The following is a 23,388-nucleotide window of genomic DNA, read 5'->3' on the forward strand; positions in this document are numbered from 1 at the left end:
GAGCCTACGTGGTGACGTGTAACACAGACGCGCTGCGCAAAAACACTACGCGAACCAACTAGAGGTCCAGAGAGAAGGAAATGAATAGTGGAATAAAGTCGTTATTTTTGTTTGTTTTTTCGCACAAAAAGTATTCTCGTCGCTTTATAAACTTAAGATTGAGCTACTGGAGTCACTTGGACTATATTAACGATCTCTTTAATAACTTTTCTGGGCCGGCAAGTTTCGGTCACATAGCAGCCTATGGAGGAGTGAGACATGGCTCAGATTTCATCAAAAATATCTTAATTTGTGTTCCGAAGATGAACGAAGGTCTTACGCGGTTGGAACAACATGAGGGTGAGTAATTACTGACAGAATTTTCATTTTTGGGTGAACTAACCCTTTAATTGACCAAATTTTAATTAGTCAGTTAGTCGCAAAAAAAAGTCACGCAGTTCATGACGGACAGATTGTAAACTCAGCTGGTCTATCTGGTAATTACAGTATGTTGGTCAGGAAATCCAAACATTCAGCTATCATTCATCGACCTAACTATGGCTTATCATTTGAAACTTGTGAGTATAGCGTAACGTTTACCACTTTACTTGCTCTAACAATAACCTGGATAAATGTGCGCTATTATTGTCATATATCCAAGTGTTCGTGCGGACTAACCCAGAGACGCCGGCACGATCACTTGAATTTATTTCTGATAACAGTGGAAAGAGCTTAAAATACAAATATAATTTTTGGCAATACAGATAAGCGTAAGACAACATTCAAAACTGTTAAGGTCTACTTTTATTTTATAACAACAATTTGTGCTTTTGTTTGTGCAATTTTTGCAATTTGTAAAAATTAAGGAAAGAAACAGGAGTCCTGGGTAATGTCTACTTTTAAATGAACCAATTCAAATCGAAAACAAATGTTCTCTGATAATGTAATCTGTATGAAACATGCATTTCTCTCTATAGGCGCATCCACTATACTGCAGAGATGATGAGTCTGTATAGTCAACTGCATCTTTGCACCGACTCAAAAATCACTGGTTTATTAAAAAAATATAAAAATGTTCAGATAGTCTCCGTTCTGTTTTTCTCCCTGACACATTCGTATTACTTTTGCTGGTGCGCTGCGGCAAGCTTTATGCATGTGCTTGAGCGCTTGATCTATATTTTAAAGGCTGAATATTATGGTTTGGTATTTCTCTGTATTATAGAACAATGTTACATATAATGTTCTTTCTCAACCCTGAAACTCAAACAATTTTCCGATGCCACCCTTCAGTATATATTTGTGAACCTGGACCACAAAACCAGTCATAAGTCGCACGGGTATATTTGTTGCAATAGCCTACAAAACATTGTATGGGTCAAAATTATTGATTTTTCTTTTATGCCAAAAATCATTAGGATATTAAGTCAAGATTATGATCCATGAAGATATTTGGTAAATTTCCTACCTTAAAAATATCTACAACAAAAAAATGTGTGAGTAAATGCAGCACAATCGCCAAAAGAAATGGACAACTTTAAAGGAGATTTTCTCAATATTTCGATTTTTTTGCACCCTCAGATTCCAGATGTTCAAATAGTTGTATCTCAGCCAAATATTGTCCTATCATAACAATACAAAACCATACATCAATGGAAAGCTTATTTATTCAGTATACATCTCAATTTAAAAAAAACTACCCAAAAGACTGGTTTTGTGGTCCAGGGTCACATTTAAGTAATTAAATTAATATCATAAGTGTGCGATTTAGTCGAATTCTGGCTTAAAATAACAACTACCAGTTGATTCGAAAAAGTCGGGGACAGCACTGTTCTAAAATCTAGCCAATATTGGTACAAAGACACAACACATGAATTTATCCATGTGTCCATCTTCGCTATTTAAACGCGTCCCCTTCTCTATTTATTTTTCATTTGTTCCCAGCATCAACCTTCCTGAAGCAGGCTCTGGAAGGAGAGTATCCCAAACTCTTGAGGCTTTATAATGAGCTGTGGAAGCGTCTGCAGCAGTACAGCGCAAGCATACAGGGGGCGCTAGCGAGCAGTGGTGCGGGTCTAGATGTGGAACTGCCAGCATCAGAGCATGATACTGACGACATGTTCACCCGGACCAAACCAGACTATGAGTGAGTACTACCATGATACATGTACACCAACTCTCTAACACATTTGTTTTCATAATTCTTCTGTAATTACTTAACGATTTGATCAAGTTTAGTCCCATACAGCAATAATAGTTTCTGCCAAAATACAGTAGCTGCTACAATGTTTTTTTTTTATGACAGTGGTGGCTAATACGAAGTTACCAGAGTTTTATTGTAGTAACAACAGTAACTGTTATGAATATGGTATTTTTGTAGAAACCATTATTTCCATGAAACATTTTTTTCAAGGGGAATCCATAGTAATGCTTTGTTTTTAGTACAAAATTGCGGCTATCAATCTCTGAAATGAAACATGCTGACTGATTTAACATTTTGGGATGTTAAATGCAAGCAGTCAAACAGAAATGCTACGATTTCTCATCATAAAAAACGAGGAGTTCATTATCTACACAAGCTATCATCCTCCTAATCATTCCTGGTGGCGCAACAAAGATTCTGCCTACCCGCAAAGTGCTCTCAAAACTGCTGTCATTAATCACACAGCGTTTCTGCTTTTCACCTGGATAGAGAGATGCATTAGAAAGCAAAAAAGCTCTTCTACTTCCAGACACATTGTCAAATAATCTCCTAGAATGCATCAACGTTTCTGCCACTGCTCTTATCAAACAACCAGATCCCATAATCACGATTGTCCCCTAAACGGCCCACGTTTTACGCACAGTTGATCCTATCGCATAATACAGCTCAAAAAATCTTGTCAAGATGCATGACATAGCTGACAACCAGCAATTAAAGCCAAGATTATTACAGCATCTTGTCAAAAACTAGCAAAAGTCAGGGTTATGTGGAGGGTAAACGGTTTTCTTTGTATTTTATTTTGCAGAAGTTCAGTAGATCTATATTTGGCTCACATAAAAGACCTTCTTTGTGGTAGAGTTCTGTTTACTGCTGGAAGTTCAACATTAAACAGCATTCGCTGGGTTTAGTTTAGAGAGAAACTAAATTGATGCTATTGTTATGGAGAAATCTGTCATGTCTTCATTTGATGAGCTCTTTTTGTCCTGTTTTTAACAGTCAGGTTCATTTGGTTTTTAGATTCTGACATTAATGATGCTGATGCCTGTTTGACAGTAGTGTCAAGGTTTCTACAAACGCTTACATTTTTGGCTTTTAAGCATTTTGATGAAAAAGGAAGCGTGGATAACTTATGATAATGAATGACTTTTTAACCTCTATTTCACATTATTTGTGCAGCTTTTTTGTAATTATTATTTTAAAGGCGATTCTTATTACTTTAATATATTATGTTTTACTGTATTGCAGTAAAAATACTATCTGAAATGTTTTTTTTTTATTTAAATCAGAATAAATGCCAGAAAACTATCAGGATGTATACAGTAAATGCAATTTTTTTATTTTATTTTTTCATTAACTTTTTATTTTATAGTGATGAGAATTAGATTTTTTTGCATTGTGATAATGAACATTTTATAATCAAATAATATTCTAAAATATGCCGAATTTTCAGACCTTACAATATAATGAAAGGTCTGAAACTTTTAATGAAAAGGGTAGCCATTGGGGAAACAGTCATATCTCAGTTATGCTTTTTATCAACAATTGGTCAAACAAAAGAATGATTATTTGAAATTAAGAAGCTGTCAGCCAGGAGAAGTAATTTATTACAATGGCCAAATCAAATGCTTGAGGCTTTGATCCCTATTGAGATGAGGATGGTAAGTAGGCTACGGTTTCATTAAGTGCCATTCGGTACTTTTGATTTAGTCTAATTTGTAATTATCTCTACGGGCAGGCCTCTGATTAAATTTACAGATTTAGGTCAGTGAAATTTTATACATGCACGTCACGTGTTTATCAAAATAACACCATGTACTCAGAGTACACAAAGTGATAATAGTTTGAGTCAGAAAATACTTTGTCTTAACACATTTACTTGTTTTACATACTCTTTGTGAAGCACATTAATAACTGTTTTGATGGGGTTTTTTTTCCAGTCCAGAGAAGGATCTGAAGGATTCTCTTCAGCCATATGAAGCAGCCTACCTGTCCAAGTCTCTGTCCCGACTCTTTGACCCCATCAACCTTGTTTTCCCTCAAGGGGGCCGAAACCCACCCTCTAATGATGAACTGGAGAGCATCATAAAAACAATAGCCAGGTACACCTCCAAAATACATTATAACTCTTTCACTATACTGCCTTCTAAGATATCTCATTTTGGCCAAATCTTAAAGGGTAAGTTAGCTGATTTTCAACCATTTTTGTATTGTTACAATGTCAGCAGTATATGTGACCCTGGATCACAAAACCAGTCACATGTCGCACGGGTATATTTGTGGCAATAGCCAACAATACATTGTATGGGTCAAAATTATCGATTTTTCTTTTATGCCAAAAATCATTAGGATATTAAGTAAAGATCATGTTCCATGAAGATATTTTGTAAATTTCCTACCGTAAATATATAAAACAATTATTTTTGTTAGTGAATGCAGCACAATCGCGAACATAAATGGACAACTTTAAAGGCGATTTTCTCAATGTTTCTATTTTTTTTGCACCCTCAGATTCCAGATGTTCAAATAGTTGTGTATCAGCCAAATATTGTCATATTCTAACAAACCATACATCAATGGAAAGCATATTCATTCAGCTTTCAGATGATGTATAAATCTAAATGTAAAAAAATTGACCCATGTGACTAGTTTTGTGGTCCAGGGTCACAATTTCAACGAAACAAATCGTTTGTCAGCGAAAGTCCAACATTTAAAAAATTGATAAATCTACAGATCAAGCTTCCACATTTTTATATTTCCACCCACAGACACTCAGATCGACAGAGAAGAGTGCCAAAATCAAAAGTGCATTATGGGTGTTGACGGTTTTTGGCAAAAGGGAATGCCATAGCCCTTTTTCTGTTTTCTCTAGTCATGTAGCACTGATTATTTAATTTTTTTTAATTGAATTTCCCCTGCATAAACTGCCAAATTATATTAAAAACCCATCTTCCAGTGATGAATTACCCCTTTTAAGGAAGCATTGCATGTATTCTTGATAAGGAAGGCAATTCTAATACTAAAAAGCCTTAATTTAATCCATTTTATACTAAAAAGCATTGATATAATTAACAGTCCAATCTATGTACAGATGGACAAATAATGGGCTGGAGAATTTATAGAGATTAGATTAGACTACTAACACTGTTTGTATTGACTGTAATTGGTTGATAGTTGATCCTGTGTGTTGTTTTTGCACGTTAGTGAGCTGAATGTTGCATCAGTGGATTCCGGCCTGACGATCGCAGTGGCCAAGAACGCAGCCAAGACGGTGCAGCTCTTCTGCGTCAAGTCAGAGCAGCTGGTAAGAAACACACAGGGATAATGAGCTAGGTTGAGCGGGAGGCTGTCAGCTCTCATGCCCCTCAACCCTGCCAGGGAGGTGACGTACACGGTTGGCGAATGAGCTCATTATGAAAGCTGGGGAAGGTTGGGGCTCATCTCAACAAGCGTCAGAGAATCAGTGCACCTGCTGAGAGCCGTGACCTGGACAAGAGGCGGGGAGGATCCCAACCTGCCTAGTTAGGGGTGCTAGTTGCTTTGGTCTATAAATCAGGCCAAGGTGAGAATACAGAGTGAGATTGCGTCAGAATGCAATGCTAGGTCAGTAGTTGCTCAACTAACAAATAAATACCAGTAATTGGATGAAAAATCTGTATGCAACACAATGTCCATGCTATTAGTTTACTAAATGTACTTCTCTGTTGTTATTTTGTGGGCATTGGAAGTGGTAAGAGTGGTTTGAGTCTCCATCTCAATGTAAATAGTGACCAGTTTCCCAATTATCATCCACATTGAGTTACATGAAGATAACAGGCGTATGTGAATTTCAACGAAACAAATCGTTTGTCAGCGAAAGTCCAATGCAATGCTAGGTCAGTAGTTGCTCAACTAACAAATAAATACCAGTAATTGGATGGTGTGTATGACCAGTTTCCCAATGATCATCCACATTGAGTTATATGAACAGGCGTAACAAACAGTTCAATGAGATCCTTAATCAATAAATCAGTAGATTTAGCTACGAGTTAGCTGGAAAACTGATCTAGTTTTCTGTGAATTAATCCTTTAAATCCTTAATCAGTCAATTTGTCCTGCTCTGCAATGATCCTGCAGCTGACTTCAGAGATAAGACAAAAAAAATAATTTAAAGGCAACATGAAATCTTAATTAGTCCTATTTACTTTCTTGAGAAAAAATAAATAAATTCATGGTAATGTAAAACCTTGACATCAACATTGATACAATTATAAAATGGTAATTTCCAAGCCTGGAGAAAAGTCATGGAAATATCTGTAGCAATTTGTTGTACTTGGCTCTAAATTCTTCATAATTTAAAACAGGGGTAGTCAACCTGCCAGTAATTTTCAGTGATCCTGAACCTTGGTTAGGTGGTTCAGGCGTGTTTGATTTAGGAGGACGGGTTAGGCTGAATGGTTATAGGCATTATAGGCAGATTTGAAAATATTTCATTGCCTATAATGACTCTATCGGGTCATTAAATTTTTTATCCTCATCCAGTAATCATGAACACCATCATGGATATTCACCTGTAACTTTCTGGTCTTTTAAATAACTTGTTTGTATAATAATGCCTGACCCTACATTATTTCTTGCTGAATATTGTATTTCACTCCGACCATTATGAAAGTTCAGTGTGTTTTGATTACTGATTCATGTTGTCAGACTTTTCGTTTGTATGTTTGATTTCTTTCATTTTCCTCTCAGCTGTTTAAACTGCCTTTCAGCTTTAGAGAAAAGACTTGACGAGATCTATCTCCATTCACTGTGAGCTGGAGGTGTGATTGATTGTGCCTGGCCAGGGAGGGTGTGATTGGATTAGTCCGGTGTCTGTCCTCGAATCACTGGCCCACTGACTCAATCTGTCTTATGTCAGCAAGCAGATGAATAACGAGAGTTTGGTTCTGTTATTTCCTTCAGTACAGATGTGTGGGATGAGCCATCAGAACCCTGTGAACTCAACTCAGGGTCAGTTCAGAGCCAAACCTTGACCTCTCCTTGGACTGTCTTCAGGAAATGATATCATAGTTAGCATATTGAATAAATCTCTTAAGCATGCCTCACAATCTTGGGAACAAGAAGATCTCCAAGACACAGATGGTTTCTTTTTTATCAAACCCAGCTTAACACAGGCAGCAAACAGACTCCATCGGTTAATGGATGGATATTAATGAAGACAAAGGGAAGGACTGTATCTCTATTGACCTCTCATATCCTTCCTGCTGTGATAATGGAACGGGACTTAAACCAATTCTGATACACAGATTTACACAGAGTGCACTTGCAGGGAGACTGATTTCTGAAATGTGGCTAAAACTGCTGCGAAATCTGCCGTATGGACGGCTTTGAGAGTGATTTTCACAGAAGCTGAAGCCAGTGTCCTGATAATGCGCATTGTCATTGTCCAAACAGATGATGCAATTAATGCCAGGTTTCTTCAGTAGCTATGCTGAGAAATACTGTAGTTTTACTTAAACTATCGAAGAGTGTTTGTAACTTAAAGTAATTTTTTCCCTGTTGTGACGTATATCCTAGTGAAACGGCTTCTGAAATTAGAAAAAAATGTAGGGCAGGGCTTGATTTCGTCCTCCGGGAATTGATTGGATCGTTGGAGGTTGGGCGTTGCTAACAAAATGGAGGGCGATTTGAATGCCAGTTTACATTCAGTTGTGGAGGATTTCTCTCCAGCGGACTTTTTATTTTATTTTATTATTCCCGCAAACCAAGATGAGTCAAGTCAAGTTATCAGCCTTATTAGACATTCTCTGTTATCAGTCAAGTTCACCCTCGAGAGCATCTCGATAGCCGCACCCTCATCGGCTCTGGCCGCACCCTTTCGCCATGGCACGTGACCGAAAGAGAAGAGAGGTCGTTTCGAGGGGGGAGGGAAGGGTAATGTATTTGATTAAAGATTATAAGGGTACATGAATTTTAAAAAAAATAATGAAGTGCACAGATAAATCATTTATAATAAACACTACAATATTACAAATAAAAAGAAGATTTGTCAAATTTGATTTCATGCCGATTTAAAAAAAAAAAAATATTTCTACACTTAGTGTAGCCTACTAGTGTTTCAAAAATGGAACTTGGCTGTAGTTTAGCTACTTTAGCTAAGCTTAAAATGGCTTGTATCTTGGCAAGCTACAGTTTGAAAGAAGTTTCCTGCAATCTGGTTTAGCTATAGGGGAAATATTTCACAACAGTGCTCTTCTCTGAGGATTACAGAGGTATGATGTTTTTGGTCTTCGGGCAGACATAGGGTTGCATGGCAGTTAATCTCAGAATGGTTCATTTATTGGACTACAGATATGCACCGGGGGCTATGCTTTATTTAACATCAGGTGTGAAGGAGCAACCCATCTAGAATCATGACAAGTGTTACTGCATCTCCTCACCTGCCACGGGAAACGTTAATTAACTGTTGCCTTTCCATTTTTAGACTGTTGCCATGGTACCCCCGCTGCCACCATCCTATGTGGCTTTTCCTCGCAGACGATGTGTGATATTTCTTTTTCTCCCCAATTTTATTTCCCCAGCCCCCAACCTTTGATGAGAGGAGGCTCTACTGCTTTTTTACGATTTCGACTTTGAGTTGTTTTGTCTGTAGCGGCTGTTTGTTTATGTCAGGAGGCAGCAGTGCAGCACGAATATGTGTTTGTGTGCAGTGGTCCACTCGTGACTAAGACCGACCTCTGCTTGTTAGTTCCTGTGGTGTGGCACTAAGCATGGCAAATCCTTCTTCTTTTCCCCCTCCCTGTTGCTCGCCCTCCTACCCACAATGCCACCTGCTTCTGCTGTCTGAGCTCCATGGTGACGCCCATGTCTCAGCATGCTGACCGTTGTGCCACCACTGAGCAAAGCGCTTCTGACCTCAGACGAACACTGGGATATCTAGGGAAATTAGTGGTGGCCTGCGGTCACCTCCCTTTTGAAGTTGACTCTTTGATTATTTACTCAAGTCTTTGTTTGTGATACTTAATATTGTTTAATCCTTCTATTTTCTCCCTTTCTTTTTTCTTCTTTCTTCCTTCTGTCTTTCTCTCAGCTGTGTACGCAGGGGGACGCCAGTCAGGTGATCGGACCCCTGACCGAAGGCCAGAGGAGAAACATTAACGTGGTGAACTCTCTTTTCCGCTTGCAGCAAGCTGTGGCTAAAGTAAGAATGCCGTCTCTTATTCAAGACATTATAGTTATTATAGGTTTAGTTCACTCTGCAATGCAAGATTTTTTTCATTTATTCACCCCTGTGTTGTTCCAAACCCATATGACTTTCTTTCTTACATTAAACAATCTGTAGATGATTTAAAAGATTGTCTTCTGTACTATCTGACATGAAATCAAAGGGAATGGGGTAGGATGCTCAAGCTGCAAAAATCAGTAAAAGTACCATACTACAAAAGTATTCAGAATTTTGTGCTAAATACCAACATATTTGAATATACACGGCTCCAATAACATTTGACAGGCGTGGTAAATGGGAAAATCAAAAATGTCCTCACACAAAGCTGATATAGCTTTCATAACACTTGAAATATAGCCCATAAGACTAAGAACTATTTATGTAGTACTTATTCGATTTCATTGTATTGTAAAAAAAAAAAAAAAGTTCTCTGGACATTCTCCTCAAAATCTCTTTTTGTGCTTTTAGTTCTAATGGCATGTGGTGATTTAATAGATGTTTTGCCATTATGTGCTTCCCAAAGCTGTGTTTTATGAACAGATGCTCATAAGAACTCAATCAGCAAAATGCATGAAATCACTACTAGAAAACTTTAGAGGGTATTCAAATATTAGACTGTTTGAAGTTATTATAGAGTACTGCAGTATTATAAAACTCCTCTATGTGCAGGACACCTGTCTATAGAGAACTTATGGCTGCAGTGCCTTTACTCAGTCTTTCCTCAGGAGAGAGTCTTGGGGAAACTGCAGACTCATCACCAGTCATATCTGTATTATATGAGTGGTGATATTTCACAAGTGGCTTTTTAAGCACCAGATGATGTAGTTCCTGGTCTTCCTCATTAAAAAAACATGACAGCAGAAGCTTTTTCTTGCCTGTGATTAATAAGGTAATAAAAAGAGATTACTCTATGATTAAATATTTAAACTGGAGGTGATCAAAGTTTTACTTGTGAAAAGTGAGGCCGCTTGTTTCAGTGGGATTTTTTTTGTTTTAGGAATTATGGTTTAAGGGCTCTAAACGTTGGATGATTTCTGACTTTGAGTTGTTTTCAGGTTATATCTGGACTGGGCACATTTCCTCCAGCAGCAGAGCAATCGCTCACATCATCTTTACAGGTAAAGCAAAAACTGCAAGATCCCTTTTACACCTAGTATTAACATCACAATGATCATGAAGCATATTCATAGTTAATATAGCCTAGCTTCTAGATTAAATTACAATGCATTCTGCTCAAAACATCACATTTGTGGTTACATTCAAATTCAAGGATATGTGCTTTTTTGCTATATGAACATGCATAAGCTGACAGTAAATGATTTATAGTCACCAAATAAAAGACGAAATACAATCAAGACCAGTCACTGGAGATGCATATTAATAATAGGGTGTAAACGACGACCAACTGCATTTAATCACATCAATATTTTTTATGCGTGCGTTTTATTTAGACATCAGCTCACAGCAGGTTGTAACGGATCAACTGAAGTTCGGAATCCAAGTGCAGTCTATTCCAATATCTAAAACTGTTCAAAAACAAAACGATGACTTGAAAATAAATGTAACATGAACTTGACTAGGCTTGGTATGGCGCGGCGTGGACATGAAACTCACAACAGCGGGTTACAGCGCAACATGACAAAGCTAGACCCAGAAACATGGTAACATTAGGGGCTATTAACGCAATGACACAATGGACTAATGGGAACTTGACACAATAGAAAAACAAAAGCACAAGGCATGATCACATGGGGAACATAGGAATCACATGACATAAGCAAAAACCATAAAAACAAGAACCCAACCAAACACCAACCTTGCACAGGTAATGCCCTTTATATTCATAACATTAATTTTACATTGCTTTTCAGCAACAAGTGCACTGCACTATTTATGCAGACAGTGGTGCGATACACCGTTAAGCTTTGAGTATTTGTTTGTGCATCTGTGATAGAAAGAGATTAAGAGGCGCTCGCATGGGACAGTGAACAAAGGGTCAGAATTTTGATAGAAATGCTGCAGCCACACACAAACACACACAGAGAGAGGCTGAAGGTGGTTTTAGAAAGTAATTGGGTAAACATTGAGCTGCTCTGAATTCATCTGTCTCTCCCCTGAGGTAAATTGGCTTTTAGATGAGTAAACTGGTCATTCTCTTCCCCCTTATCTCTTTTAACAAAACCTGCCAGCTGTACGGGATCGCATTCACTCTGTAACCCCTGATCTTTAAGTGTAAACACAACAGTACAAGGTGAAAACACACTACCACACTTTACCACCCACTGTCCTCCGAGTTGGACACCCACTCTCCTCCCATGTAGGGTATGTCTTATAAAAAACCCTGTCCCAAATGGCTCACCTAATGTGGACGTACGGTCTTGTGGCCTTTATTTGCACATGACCCATGAAGTCCATGAGATCATGGTTATCAGAAGTTCTTCCACTTACCCTATTGGAAAGAGTACAGTACTACGTGCCAAAGACTTGTCAAATCAAATCACCTTTATTCATACTGATCAAAATTATAAACGCAACATTTTTGTGTTTGCCTCCATTTTCCATGAGCTGAACTCAAAGATCTAAGACTTTTTCTATGTACACAGAAGGCCTATTTCTCTAAAATATTTTTCCCAAATCTGTCTAATTCTGTGTTAGTGAGCACTTCTCATTTGCCAAGATAATCCATCCACCTCACAGGTGTGGCATATCAAGATGCTGATTAGACAGCATGATTATTGCACAGGTGTGCCTTAGGCTGCCCACAATAAAAGGCCACTCTAAAACGTGCAGTTTTACTGTATTGGGGAGGTCAGGGGGGGGGTTCAGAAAACCAGTCAGTATCTGGTGTGACCACCATTTGCCTCACGCAATGCAACACATCACTTTCGCATAGAGTTGATCAAGTTGTTGATTGTGGCCTGTGGGATGTTGGTACACTCCTCTTCAATGGCTGTGCGAAGTTGCTGGAGATTGGCAGGACCTGGAACACGCTGTCGTATACGCCGATCCAGAGCATCCCAAACATGCTCAACGGGTGACATGTCCAGTGAGTATGCTGGCTATGCAAGAACTGGGATGTTTTTAGCTTCCAGGAATTGTCTACAGATCCTTGCAACATGGGGCCGTGCATTATCATTCTGCAACATGAGGTGATGGTCGTGGATGAATGAATGGCATAACAATGGGCCTCAGGATCTTGTCACGGTATCTCTGTGCATTCAATGCCATCAATAAAATACACCTGTGCTCATTGCCCATACCATAACCCCACCGCCACCATGGGCCACTCGATCCACAACGTCGACATCGGCAAACCGCTCACCCACACGGCGCCATACAAGCTGTCTGCCATCTACCCTGTACAGTGAAAACCTGGATTCATCCGTGAAGAGAACACCTCTCCAAAGTGCCAGATGCCATCGAATGTGAGCATTTGCCCACTCAAGTCGGTTATGGCGATGAACTGCAGTCAGGTCGAGACCAGACCAGACCAGAGCATGTTGATGAGCTTCCCTGAAACGATTTCTGACAGTTTGTGCAGAAATTCTTTGGTTATGCAAACCGATTGTTGTAGCAGCTGTCCGGATGGCTGGTCTCAGACGATCTTGGAGGTGAAGATGCTGGATGTGGAGGTCCTGGGCTGGTGTGGTTACACGTGGTCTGCGGTTGTGAGGCCGGTTGGATGTACTGCCAAATTCTCTGAAATGAATTTGGAGATGATTTATGGCAGAGAAATGAACATTCAATTCACGGGCAACAGCTCTGGTGGACATTCCTGCAGTCAGCATGCCAATTGCACACTCCCTCAAAATTGCGACATCTGTGGCATTGTGCTGTGTGATATAACTGCACGTTTTAGAGTGACCTTTTATTGTGGCCAGCCTAAGGCACACCTGTGCAATAATCATGCTGTCTAATCAGCATCTTGATATGCCACACCTGTAAGGTGGATGGATTATCTCGTAAAAGGACAAGTGCTCACTAACACAGAATTAGACAGATTTGTGAACAATATTTGAGAGAAATAGGCCTTTTGTGTACATAGAAAAAGTCTTAGATCTTTGAGTTCAGCTCATGGAAAATGGGGGCAAAAACAAAAGTGTTGCGTATATAATTTTGTTCAGTGTATATATTGCTTTTTACAATACAGATTGTTTCAAAGCAGCTTTACAGTGATAACACGAAAATAATGCAACAAAGTTTTTTTTCTGCTGTACAGCAGATCTAGAGGAAAATACCGTCTTACTCCAGCTTAATTAAGTTCAGTGATGGTTCATTTAAAAGTTATTCATTTAGTTCATTTATCTATACAGCAGCTCTGGAGCTGAGAAAACAGTGACGTCATCGTCCAGCTCAGTTAATTTCTCATATAATGGTGTCAATGCAGGCAGATCAATAATATTGTTGAGTATTTAAATGTCCCAACTAAGCAAGCCAAAAGCAAAGGCAACAGTGGCAAGGAACCAAAACTCCATCAGGTGACAGAATGGAGAAAAAACCTTGGGAGAAACTGAGTCGCTCAGTTCTCATCTGGCCAATGAACAAACAGTGTATGATTATGATTCAGGCAGCATTACAGGTCAGATGTTAAATTGGATCAGAACATTCAGCTACATCTGAAATATTCTGTAGTCACATTCGATATAAACTTGTCCCAAATGAACTTGGACTGACTTGCATCACCAAAGTGTAGAACTGAAAGGCATGAGGGTGCCATTTAAGACAGGACTTCACATTTCTACTCCTCCCTGTTTCTCATCACATCACACTCTTTACATCTATTCTGAACCAGAACACAACAAACACAACAGAATGAAAGAGGTACCAATACCTCCCAACCTCCAGCTGGGCAGAGAATGATGGGAAAGCTAAATCTGCTCAGTATGTGACCACTAACTTTGTTGTGAAGTGGTTTAGGATGAAGAGATGTGCACAGGAGATTTGCTCTTTATCTCCTGCTTGCAGGGAATTTTGCCAATGGCCGGTACTATTTGGTCAGAGAGACCTATTGGGTTTGCATTGATGTTGCTCAGAGATTGAGAGTCAGATAAGAGTCTAGGACGAGCTGCCATGAGACCCGCGATGGTCGGACTGATGTCCCATCAACAAATGTCAGGCAATCACATGGAAGGAGGGGAGAGCAGGTGTTAGAAGGAAATACTACACAAACCAATGACCTTCAAAAGAAGAAACTCTTTCACACGTTCAATAACAATAATTCTCTCTCTTGTTGGTAAATTCACATTCTTTTTTGTGTCTTTTGCAGTCGGTTCAGGCTTTGATGAGTAGTGCCGTTCAGCCCCTGCTGAATTCTGTTACTGACTCCGTCGAAGCAATACTCATTACTATGCACCAGGAGGATTTCTCTGGGTAAGCAAGCAACAAAACACACTGTTATTGCATTGTGCATTCAGCACAGTATAATACTTCATATATTGAATGCATTCCAAAAAAACATACATGTGAAACTACTCAAAGATAAACAGTAGTATGCTACACTGTCCAGTTATCATCTTGGAATTTAATATAGTTAGTTTTCATTTTAATTTAATGTTGTTTTGACTTTTGACAGTTATATCAAACAATGAGTCGAGAAGGATGATAATGAAATTCCTCCCAGTTCATTTATCACAGGGTTCCCAAACTTTTTTGTCAGCCCCTGAGATTTTAAGTTAGCATTTCAAAAAAATAGTCACATTTGCATGTTAAGTTCTCTGATGTTGAAAAGATTATTATAAGTAGTAGTATGTTTTAACTCTATAAAAATAAAGACAAGAAATATATTACTGTTGTCAATTACAACTGTACTGTAAAATAAATATTTGATAGTTAAAATGAAATGTTGCATGCTTCACTCTGAAACACTCAGAATATTGATTTTATTAATTGCACCAAGCTATATTGCCATTATCGTGCAGCCCTATTTATTTATTTTAACTTTACAATTAAAATTATTAGTAGGGATGGGACGGTATGAAAAATTAATATCACGATTATAGTGACCAAAATTATCGCGATTATCAATATGATCAGTTTTGTTAAAACGAGATGAAAGTGTTCAAAAAGAGTTTATGATCACACTGAAGACATTTCAACAAGTTTTATATTTGAAAATCAACAAACAACAAATAAAACAAGCAGCTCTATGCAGTTTTTAAAGCATTTCCTTCCTTATAATGACGGTCGTCAATAGCAACACATTATAACACCGCGCACATCCATTGTAACGGCCACCTAGTGTTAAGTAGTGTTCATGACACAAATGTGGATGTGCCTTTAAGATAACTTCTTCTATGGCGTACGTTATTGTATGCATGCCGTTTTTATGTGAGCGCGCACGCACAGTGAGAGTGAGATTGATCACGCAAAGAGGAAGATGACCACTCTACCGCTGACCGTTGTTTTATTATAATGTGTTTACTTCCACTTTGATTTGTAGCGTGTTTTAGAGTTTTCTTTTCCCTTTTAACATTCACTCTTCGACATGTATGTGAAGAGTGTGCTAAACTGAGAGAAAACATCTATAAAAGTCTCGTGGAACAACCAATTCATTTGTACTGTCTTGTATTCTTCATCTGGGCAGACTTCAAACTCTCTGACAGACGTTAACATACACCATGTATCACAATGGACGCGCTCTCTCGTTTCATTCAAATACAACTTGCCGTCTTGCGTCTCTATTGTATTGAAAATTAAATCAGAGTTGATTTATTGTTTACAGAGTTTGATAATATTGTTGTGATCATCTTGTCTGAATGATTGTTTTGTACGCTGTACATAATGGATTTATAAACAGGTAAGATTTAAAACATTAATCTCAATTCAATGTCCCCGTAATTATGTGGTAAAAAAAATCGGTGTAATAAATGTATAATGAATATAAATTATTATCCCTTAAATGTCACTCTTAATAGTCTTGTTTGAACTTGTTCGTTCGTCTTTGGCTAAGCCACTTGCTGTGAACTTTTCTTTGCGGAAGCTTCACGTTTATTTCAAGTGATTGATATAAAATAGTTCAACTTAAAACAACATTTTATGCCCATTTATTTCCCAGACGTAGTTTTGGTATTGAGGTCAAAGTTAACTTGCCTTGCGTTCACTATACAACAGTCGGTGATGGTCACACAAGACGACTCGGCAGATCTGAAGTTTCCCCCTATTATTGCAGCGACTTTTTCTTGTTCATGTTCTGCTGACAGGGTAACCATCCTCGATTAAGTTTCCCTCAGGACTTTTGTTAAAGCCAAAATATGACCACACCTCAGAATTGGTTCTTTTAAAGGGCTAGATCACAGGTGTCAAACTCAGTTCCTGGAGGGCCACAGCCCTACACAGTTTTGTTCCAACCCTGCTTCAACACACACACACACACACCTGCAGTTTTCAAATAAGCCTGAAGGACTTGATTGATTGATTGATTAGCTGATCAGGTGTGTTTAATTAGGGTTGAATCTAAACTCTGCAGGGCTGTGGCCCTCCAGGAACTGAGTTTGACACCCCTGGGCTAGATAATCAAACACGGTTTTAATGATAATTAAATTTTAAACGATATTACTAACCGTCAGTACATTTTATCGTGGTTTATAGTGAAACCGGTAATCGTCCCATCCCTAATTATTAGCGATACATCAACTCACAAACTCCCTGCAGTTCCCTCACAAACTGATCAACAAGTTGTCTAGAAAAGTAGTAAAGTAGTCAGAGTAGTCTAACGGGCAGCTGAAAAGTGAGAAACCTAACACCTAACAAATGAGATGTCAAAATTGGGATTTATGGTTGCACAAAGATTTTGTTCTCCCCTTGTGGGCTTTTTCTCAAACACTAACATGGCATTTGGGATTGTGTGCCATATTTAATCTTGTTGAGGGCAGTTCTGTGATCAGGTCTCTCTCAGCTCTCCATATTTCAACATAAATTGCTTCTTAAAGCAAGAAAGTGTGATGGGTGTGTCATATTTCTTAACCATTTAAAAAATGTATGGGAGCGCTGCCAGCATTTTTAAAATTAGGTATAACAATGCTACAATGACAGGGTGATGCAATTTAATATTAGTTTTCTAAATTTGTTTTGCTCCAATTTGACTTTTAATTTCACTATTTCCTCATGTTCAGTCTTTAGGCTTTACAAATCTCAATTCAGTTATTTGTGTCAAGCTGAAAGGTGGTATGAGAGTTTGAGTGCAACCAGACTGCAGACATGAAAATCCTCAAGATGTGGGGCTGTACATGTGTGTTTTTGACTGTTTTAAAGGACACGTTCCCTGAAGACTCTTTTTTGCATTCATCTCTCGTCGTCTGTTGCTCTCTCATTCGTTGGTCTGGGTGGTCCAGCCAATACAACAAAGAGTGATGTGCCAGCGTTTGATAACATTTAAACCATCACCCCTGTAATTCAGCACAGCTTCCTTTTGTCCACATCTCTCGTCCCCTCAGGGCCACTGGAGTCAGGCTTGGTGGACTTGTTTTATTTCTGTCCCTGCTGTCGGGCACTCCTGAGGAAAGATGGCAGAGAAATAAATATGTTATAGAGGTGGCTTTGTCCAAAAAACACCCTCAGTTTCACCATGTCAGCGGCAATCTTTTTTGTAGATGAGCTAAATGGGTGAATCTAAAAAAAAAATCAATGTCCAAGTCATATTTTACTGTAAAATCAAAAGTAAGAAATAAAAAATGTATATTGTGTAAAAATGCAGGGCCATTTTAGTTCCATTATTTCCAAATATATATATTTTTCAAATTAAGTATTTATATATTGTGGCTGTATTTGTTGTACTGCCTATAATGCATGCTCATTTTAATTAAAACAATAATTCTATTATAGTATTTGTATTCAAATCTTATATAAATGCTCTATTACAGTAGTGAAAATCATCAAAATTAAAAACGGATGAATTACATAAAAAAAAACTTAAAAGACATACAAACACATTTAGGTAAGGGAAATGATTTGTGCTTAATCAAAGCATGAAAATAATTGCATCCTGACATACATTTTTAAAATTTTGATTTTAAGGTAAAAAGTTTTGAACTATAAAGTGAGATTCACAAAAATGGCTTCTTCATGTGTGTAAGGAAAAACATTAGGAAAAACTGATTGTTACTTGCTAAAAGGCATTAACACAACCTTCCTTGTTTCACATTGTGTATCTCAGCAGTTCCAGTAGCGACAGATTTGTGATATTGATTATGTGACAGAGGAAATCAATGGTGTTGCTTGTAGCTGTGGTCTATGCTCACATTACAGGATTATAGTACACTACTCTTTTGTTTGTGTATGTTTGCACCCAGTCCTCTACCCGTGGTTGGCCGCCCGGACGTGCCGTGCTCGCTGTACATGCGTGAGCTGCAGGGCTTCATCGCTCGCGTGATGAATGACTACTTCCGCCCGCTGCAGTGTCTGGACTTCCTGTACGACAGTACGGAGAACATCGCCCAGCGCGCCATCACCCTTTTCATCCGCCATGCCAGCATCTTGCGTCCGCTCGGAGAGGGCGGGAAGATGAGGCTGGCAGCAGACTTTGCTCAGGTGAGGAAAATGAGGGTCATTCGTCTCTCGTTCACAATCTAGGGGTCTTCCTCCTTTGGTGCTGGATTTTAAAATGCTGGAAAATTCATCATCTGCTCGCCCTTGTGTTCAAATTCATATCCAACTTTCTTTCATCCATGAAACAAAGTATATGGGACATGGGGCTGTCAAGCTCCAAAATAATGTCTTGAATTCTTCTGATGTTATACATTAGCTTTCAGTAAGAAACAGAGCAAAATTTAAGCCTTTATTCACTGAAAATTCACTGTAGCTCTCAAATTAAACAACACATTTACTCACATCAGGTTGTTTTTATTTTTTGTATTTTTTATTTTTTTGACTTTATTATGATAGGATAGAATAGAGTGGACAGGAAGCAAGGTGGGAGAGAGAGGGGGGGACGGGATCGGGAAAGGTCCGCGAGCCGGGACTCGAACTTGGGTCACCTGAAGTGCAACGGCGCTATATGTCGACCAGTTGGCACCATGTTTAAGTTTGTATGTTTAAGTTTGTATGAAAAGTGAAAATTTTCTCACCCATGTGTTGTTTCAAATTCATTCCCAGCGACTTCCTTTCCTCCATGAAAGAAAGTATATGGGAACTGTTGCTGTCAAGCTCCAGAACACCATAAAAGCGATCCTTCTGGAGCTCGCGTTAGCTTTCTGAGAAACGATGCAAAGCTTAAGCATTCACTGTAAATTCATTGTAGCTCTCAAATCAAATATATGGCGCCTTTGACCAAATAATTCATTTAAAAATGAAAATTCTGTCATTTACTCACCCTCATGTTGTTTCAGATCTGTATCCAACTTTCTTTCATCTCTCAAACACAAAGTATCAGGGACATGGGGCTGTCAAGCTCCAAAATAATGATGTCTTGAATTCTTCTGATGTTATACATTAGCTTTCTGTAAGAAACAGAGCAAAATTTAAGCTTCACTGAAAATAGCTCTCAAATTAAATATATGGCACCTTTACTCACATCAGGTTGTTGTTTTTTTGTAAGATTTATTTTTGGCTTCATCATGATAGGATAGGATAGTATAGAGAGGCTATTGGCACTGATCAGTTATTACCATGTTTAAGTTTGACTGTCAAATTCTTATGTGTCTATATAAAAAGCATCGATTCCCTCTGCGTCTGTGAGTAAACATCCCATGTGCATGTGTTACAGATGGAGCTGGCCGTGGCTCCTCTCTGCAGACGGGTGTCAGACTTGGGCAAGGCGTATCGTCTCCTGCGATCTTTCAGGTGAGTCTTAATTTACAGTCTGGATGATGTCAGGTGACTTCATCTTCCTGTCCTCGACTGACTGCACTCAGCTCTTGATGTCACACACTCGCCGAGTGATTCTTTTGTGTGTATTTCTCACACGAACGCTCTCAATTAGTGTTATCCTTCGTTCTCCTCCTCCCCCCACTGAGACGACGAGGTCGCCTGGAGTCTTCCCTCTGAAAATTGCTGTTAATTAACACTGAGAGAGAGAGAGAAAGGAAGGTTATTAATGGAGATGCTCGTCTGATTAGCTGAGGAGAAGTCAGTGTCTGGATATACTCGAATGCTCACCTTACATTGCTCCTTTGTTGTTTGGCTTATAACAGCTCCATGTTCTTGGTCTTGATTTATTAGTGCACGTTATTCCAAATAAAATAAAAAAGTGTTCTTTTGTAATCTTTCATCAGGATATAATAACTTGCTCAGCCATTTAATCCGTCTTTCCGCTTCAGACTCTTTGCAAAGCTGCATTGTGTGTAAATGTGACAGTGATGCGTTAATGTTTTGTTTCTCGCTGAAAATGCTCTTTTGAACATAGAGGAAGTTGTCAGTTATGAACTGATGTCTCATGTTACGAACACTTTAACTTTCATGTTTACTGACAGGTTTGATTCAGGCAGGTTTCATTCTCTGTACTTCCTCCAGGCAGTCTAATAAACATTAGTGAGGTCTCTCCAGGACAGCTAATCAAATTAAACCTCAGCCATCTATGCCAGCTCTGAGAGCGGCTGCCATGCCTGGATCCCTCATGAGCAAGGCCTGATTAACCACTAGCAACTTAATTTTTTTACTCAATGTGTGTGTCTGAGGTCCACTGGGGAAATATGTTATTAAAGAGTGCCCTAAAGTAGAGAGATAATTATTAATATGGAGATATTGGTCTTGTTTGATCACACTGTTGAGGGACCGGAGATGGGAAGTGATGAGAATTTCGACCTGGACTGAGGATTGCTAGAAATGGTTCAACTTGTAAATAATGTTTTTAATTAAAAATAGCCCCCTGACTAATACAGTATGAGGACATAGTTGCCCTCTAGATGTGTTTAAATTTAGAGCTGATTCATGAAGGTATCTTGTGACTCTGACCTTTCCTCTGTCGATTTGGGCAGCACATGAAAAATATTGTTTGCTATGTAAACATCACAATTAGGCCTACTATTGCTATTGTAGAGGCTTGGGCTGCCACGACACCATAAACATATCTTACGATACTACACCAGCTGAAGTATCACAATAGCGTGCGGTATTGTGTTAATTTATCATACAAATGTACAAAATGGACCAAATTTTGCAGTGATTTTGAGTGGCTCAATATCGCGATATTATTACCTTTTCTTTTTTTTGCCATATTAATAACTTACAATGTTCCAAACTCTCTGAATGAACACACAGGATAATAACACAAACCACACAATGTATAAATGAGAACAGGGGTATGTATAAATATAAACAGGGGTAGAACAAAGGAAAGTAAACTAGATATGTGAAACTAATAAGTAACTATGTAAACAAACGAGAACATAATCAATAATCAGTAGCGGCGTTTCCATTACCCTTCAAATTGCGCAAATTTAAATTGCTAATTGAAAATACGGCCAATGGAAACACGTCAATTTCGCAAAAACTCCCATTTATCGCAAAAAAGTTTTTACGCTCGCATGAGGTGGCTTTTCAGGCAATTCGAAAAAGAAATAGTTCGCAAAACTGCAATGGAAACAGTTTTTGCGCATTTACAGGTCACCTGACGTAGATGACGCAGTGTGTTTGGACAGAATACGAGACTGAGTTCTTTAATAAACTCATAAAAGACAGAAGTATTACAGGAATACTGGATTGTAAACCTCAAAGAAATGCCACAATCAAGACCTCGAAGCAGAGATGAGGGAGAAACACCCAGAAAGACCTCACATGTGTCGCTCACAAGTATAAGGGTCTTTCCTTGCCATTAATGATTGGATAACACACATACGTCTCCTTCCATTAATAATAATGGCCAGTGCAGTGGCTGGGATATACATAAAGTATTCTAGACAGGCTATCAGTGTTTGAGTGAGTCATTAAACCATTCATTGAACTAATACATTCAAAAACACTGATTCATTCATTAATGAAACAAGGTGTTGAAATCCTTTTAAACTTTGAGTGTGAGACATGAGGCTGCATTCATTACATATGCATGAAGTGTAAAACAAGAAGTGCTTAGCCTTGTGAAAAAAAAAAAGAAAACGTGTTTTCTTGCATTCCTCTGCTGTTGGTTTCTCAGTATTGTGGTATTACAATATTGCGGTTATCACGACAGCCCTAGTCACTGAATCATTCATTCAAACGATTCATTCAGAAACAAAGCAAGTAACTGTTTTAATGAAGAGCGCATTGAATCACGCGCATTGAACTGTTTTCATTGGCGAAATAGAGCAAAAACATCAATATTGATTGTCTATTGAACCGTTGTATGAAATCGATCACATTTGCAATCGAGCTGATATTTGGAAAAACAGCACTCTTGCTTGTGTCATATTGCTAAATAATGTGTGTAATATTTTCTCCCCATATCTTTAAATTCCCTACTCTGATTGGAGGATAGTATGTATATTATAGCATAGAAATTAATTTATAATGTTAAAATCACATTATAAGGATTGAATGATTGATGAATGGAATTGCATTCGTCATCGCAAAGATGCTTCTAGAAACTTACCATTACACCTGTTCCAAAAGTGGTCAAATTAAAATGAAAATAGATAAAATAATTAAAAAATAAAACTCATAATATAATGAGATTGCTTTACAATCTCATTATATTGTATTCAAGCATTGCACAAGCTGTTGAGAAGAGGTGTGCTTTTATTACCTAATTGATCGGATGAACGCTTTCCAGCTGGAGAACGATAAAACGAATTTAAAAAAAGCATGCATTGTTTTCCATTCGGGAAAAAAAGCATTGCAATCAAAGTCATTTAAAATAAGACTCATAAAATAATACGTTTCACTTTACGATCTCATTATATTGTAGTCAAGCACAAAAATGAATCCCAGACTTCACTGAACCTGGGATGTTTTTTCTGATTCTGAAATATCATTCTCATCTTGTCAGCGGTGAGTAAGATATCCGCTACGAACCCACTGGAGGACATCATTTGAGCTCCACTTTAGCATGTCACAAACATTTGGTGAATTTTATTGGACATTTTTTCATAACCTTCCAAAT

The 23,388-nt window shown here is 38.3% G+C and overlaps 1 protein-coding gene across 2 annotated transcripts in view; it reads left to right on the forward strand.

The window, feature by feature from the left end:
- Positions 1 to 23,388, forward strand: part of cog5 (component of oligomeric golgi complex 5) — a 73,410-nt gene that overhangs the window by 47,896 nt on the left and 2,126 nt on the right. For both annotated transcript variants that reach the window (XM_081364432.1, XM_081364433.1), the window contains 8 exons: positions 1,921 to 2,122; positions 4,117 to 4,278; positions 5,381 to 5,480; positions 9,246 to 9,356; positions 10,436 to 10,498; positions 14,647 to 14,750; positions 18,668 to 18,905; positions 20,080 to 20,156. In XM_081364432.1, the coding sequence (XP_081220558.1) occupies positions 1,921 to 2,122; positions 4,117 to 4,278; positions 5,381 to 5,480; positions 9,246 to 9,356; positions 10,436 to 10,498; positions 14,647 to 14,750; positions 18,668 to 18,905; positions 20,080 to 20,156 (1,057 nt within the window). The remainder of the gene's footprint in view (positions 1 to 1,920; positions 2,123 to 4,116; positions 4,279 to 5,380; positions 5,481 to 9,245; positions 9,357 to 10,435; positions 10,499 to 14,646; positions 14,751 to 18,667; positions 18,906 to 20,079; positions 20,157 to 23,388) is intronic.

The sequence above is a fragment of the Scardinius erythrophthalmus genome (genome assembly GCF_964197995.2).
Source record: "Scardinius erythrophthalmus genome assembly, chromosome: 4".
In the NCBI taxonomy this organism is placed as follows: domain Eukaryota; kingdom Metazoa; phylum Chordata; class Actinopteri; order Cypriniformes; family Leuciscidae; genus Scardinius; species Scardinius erythrophthalmus.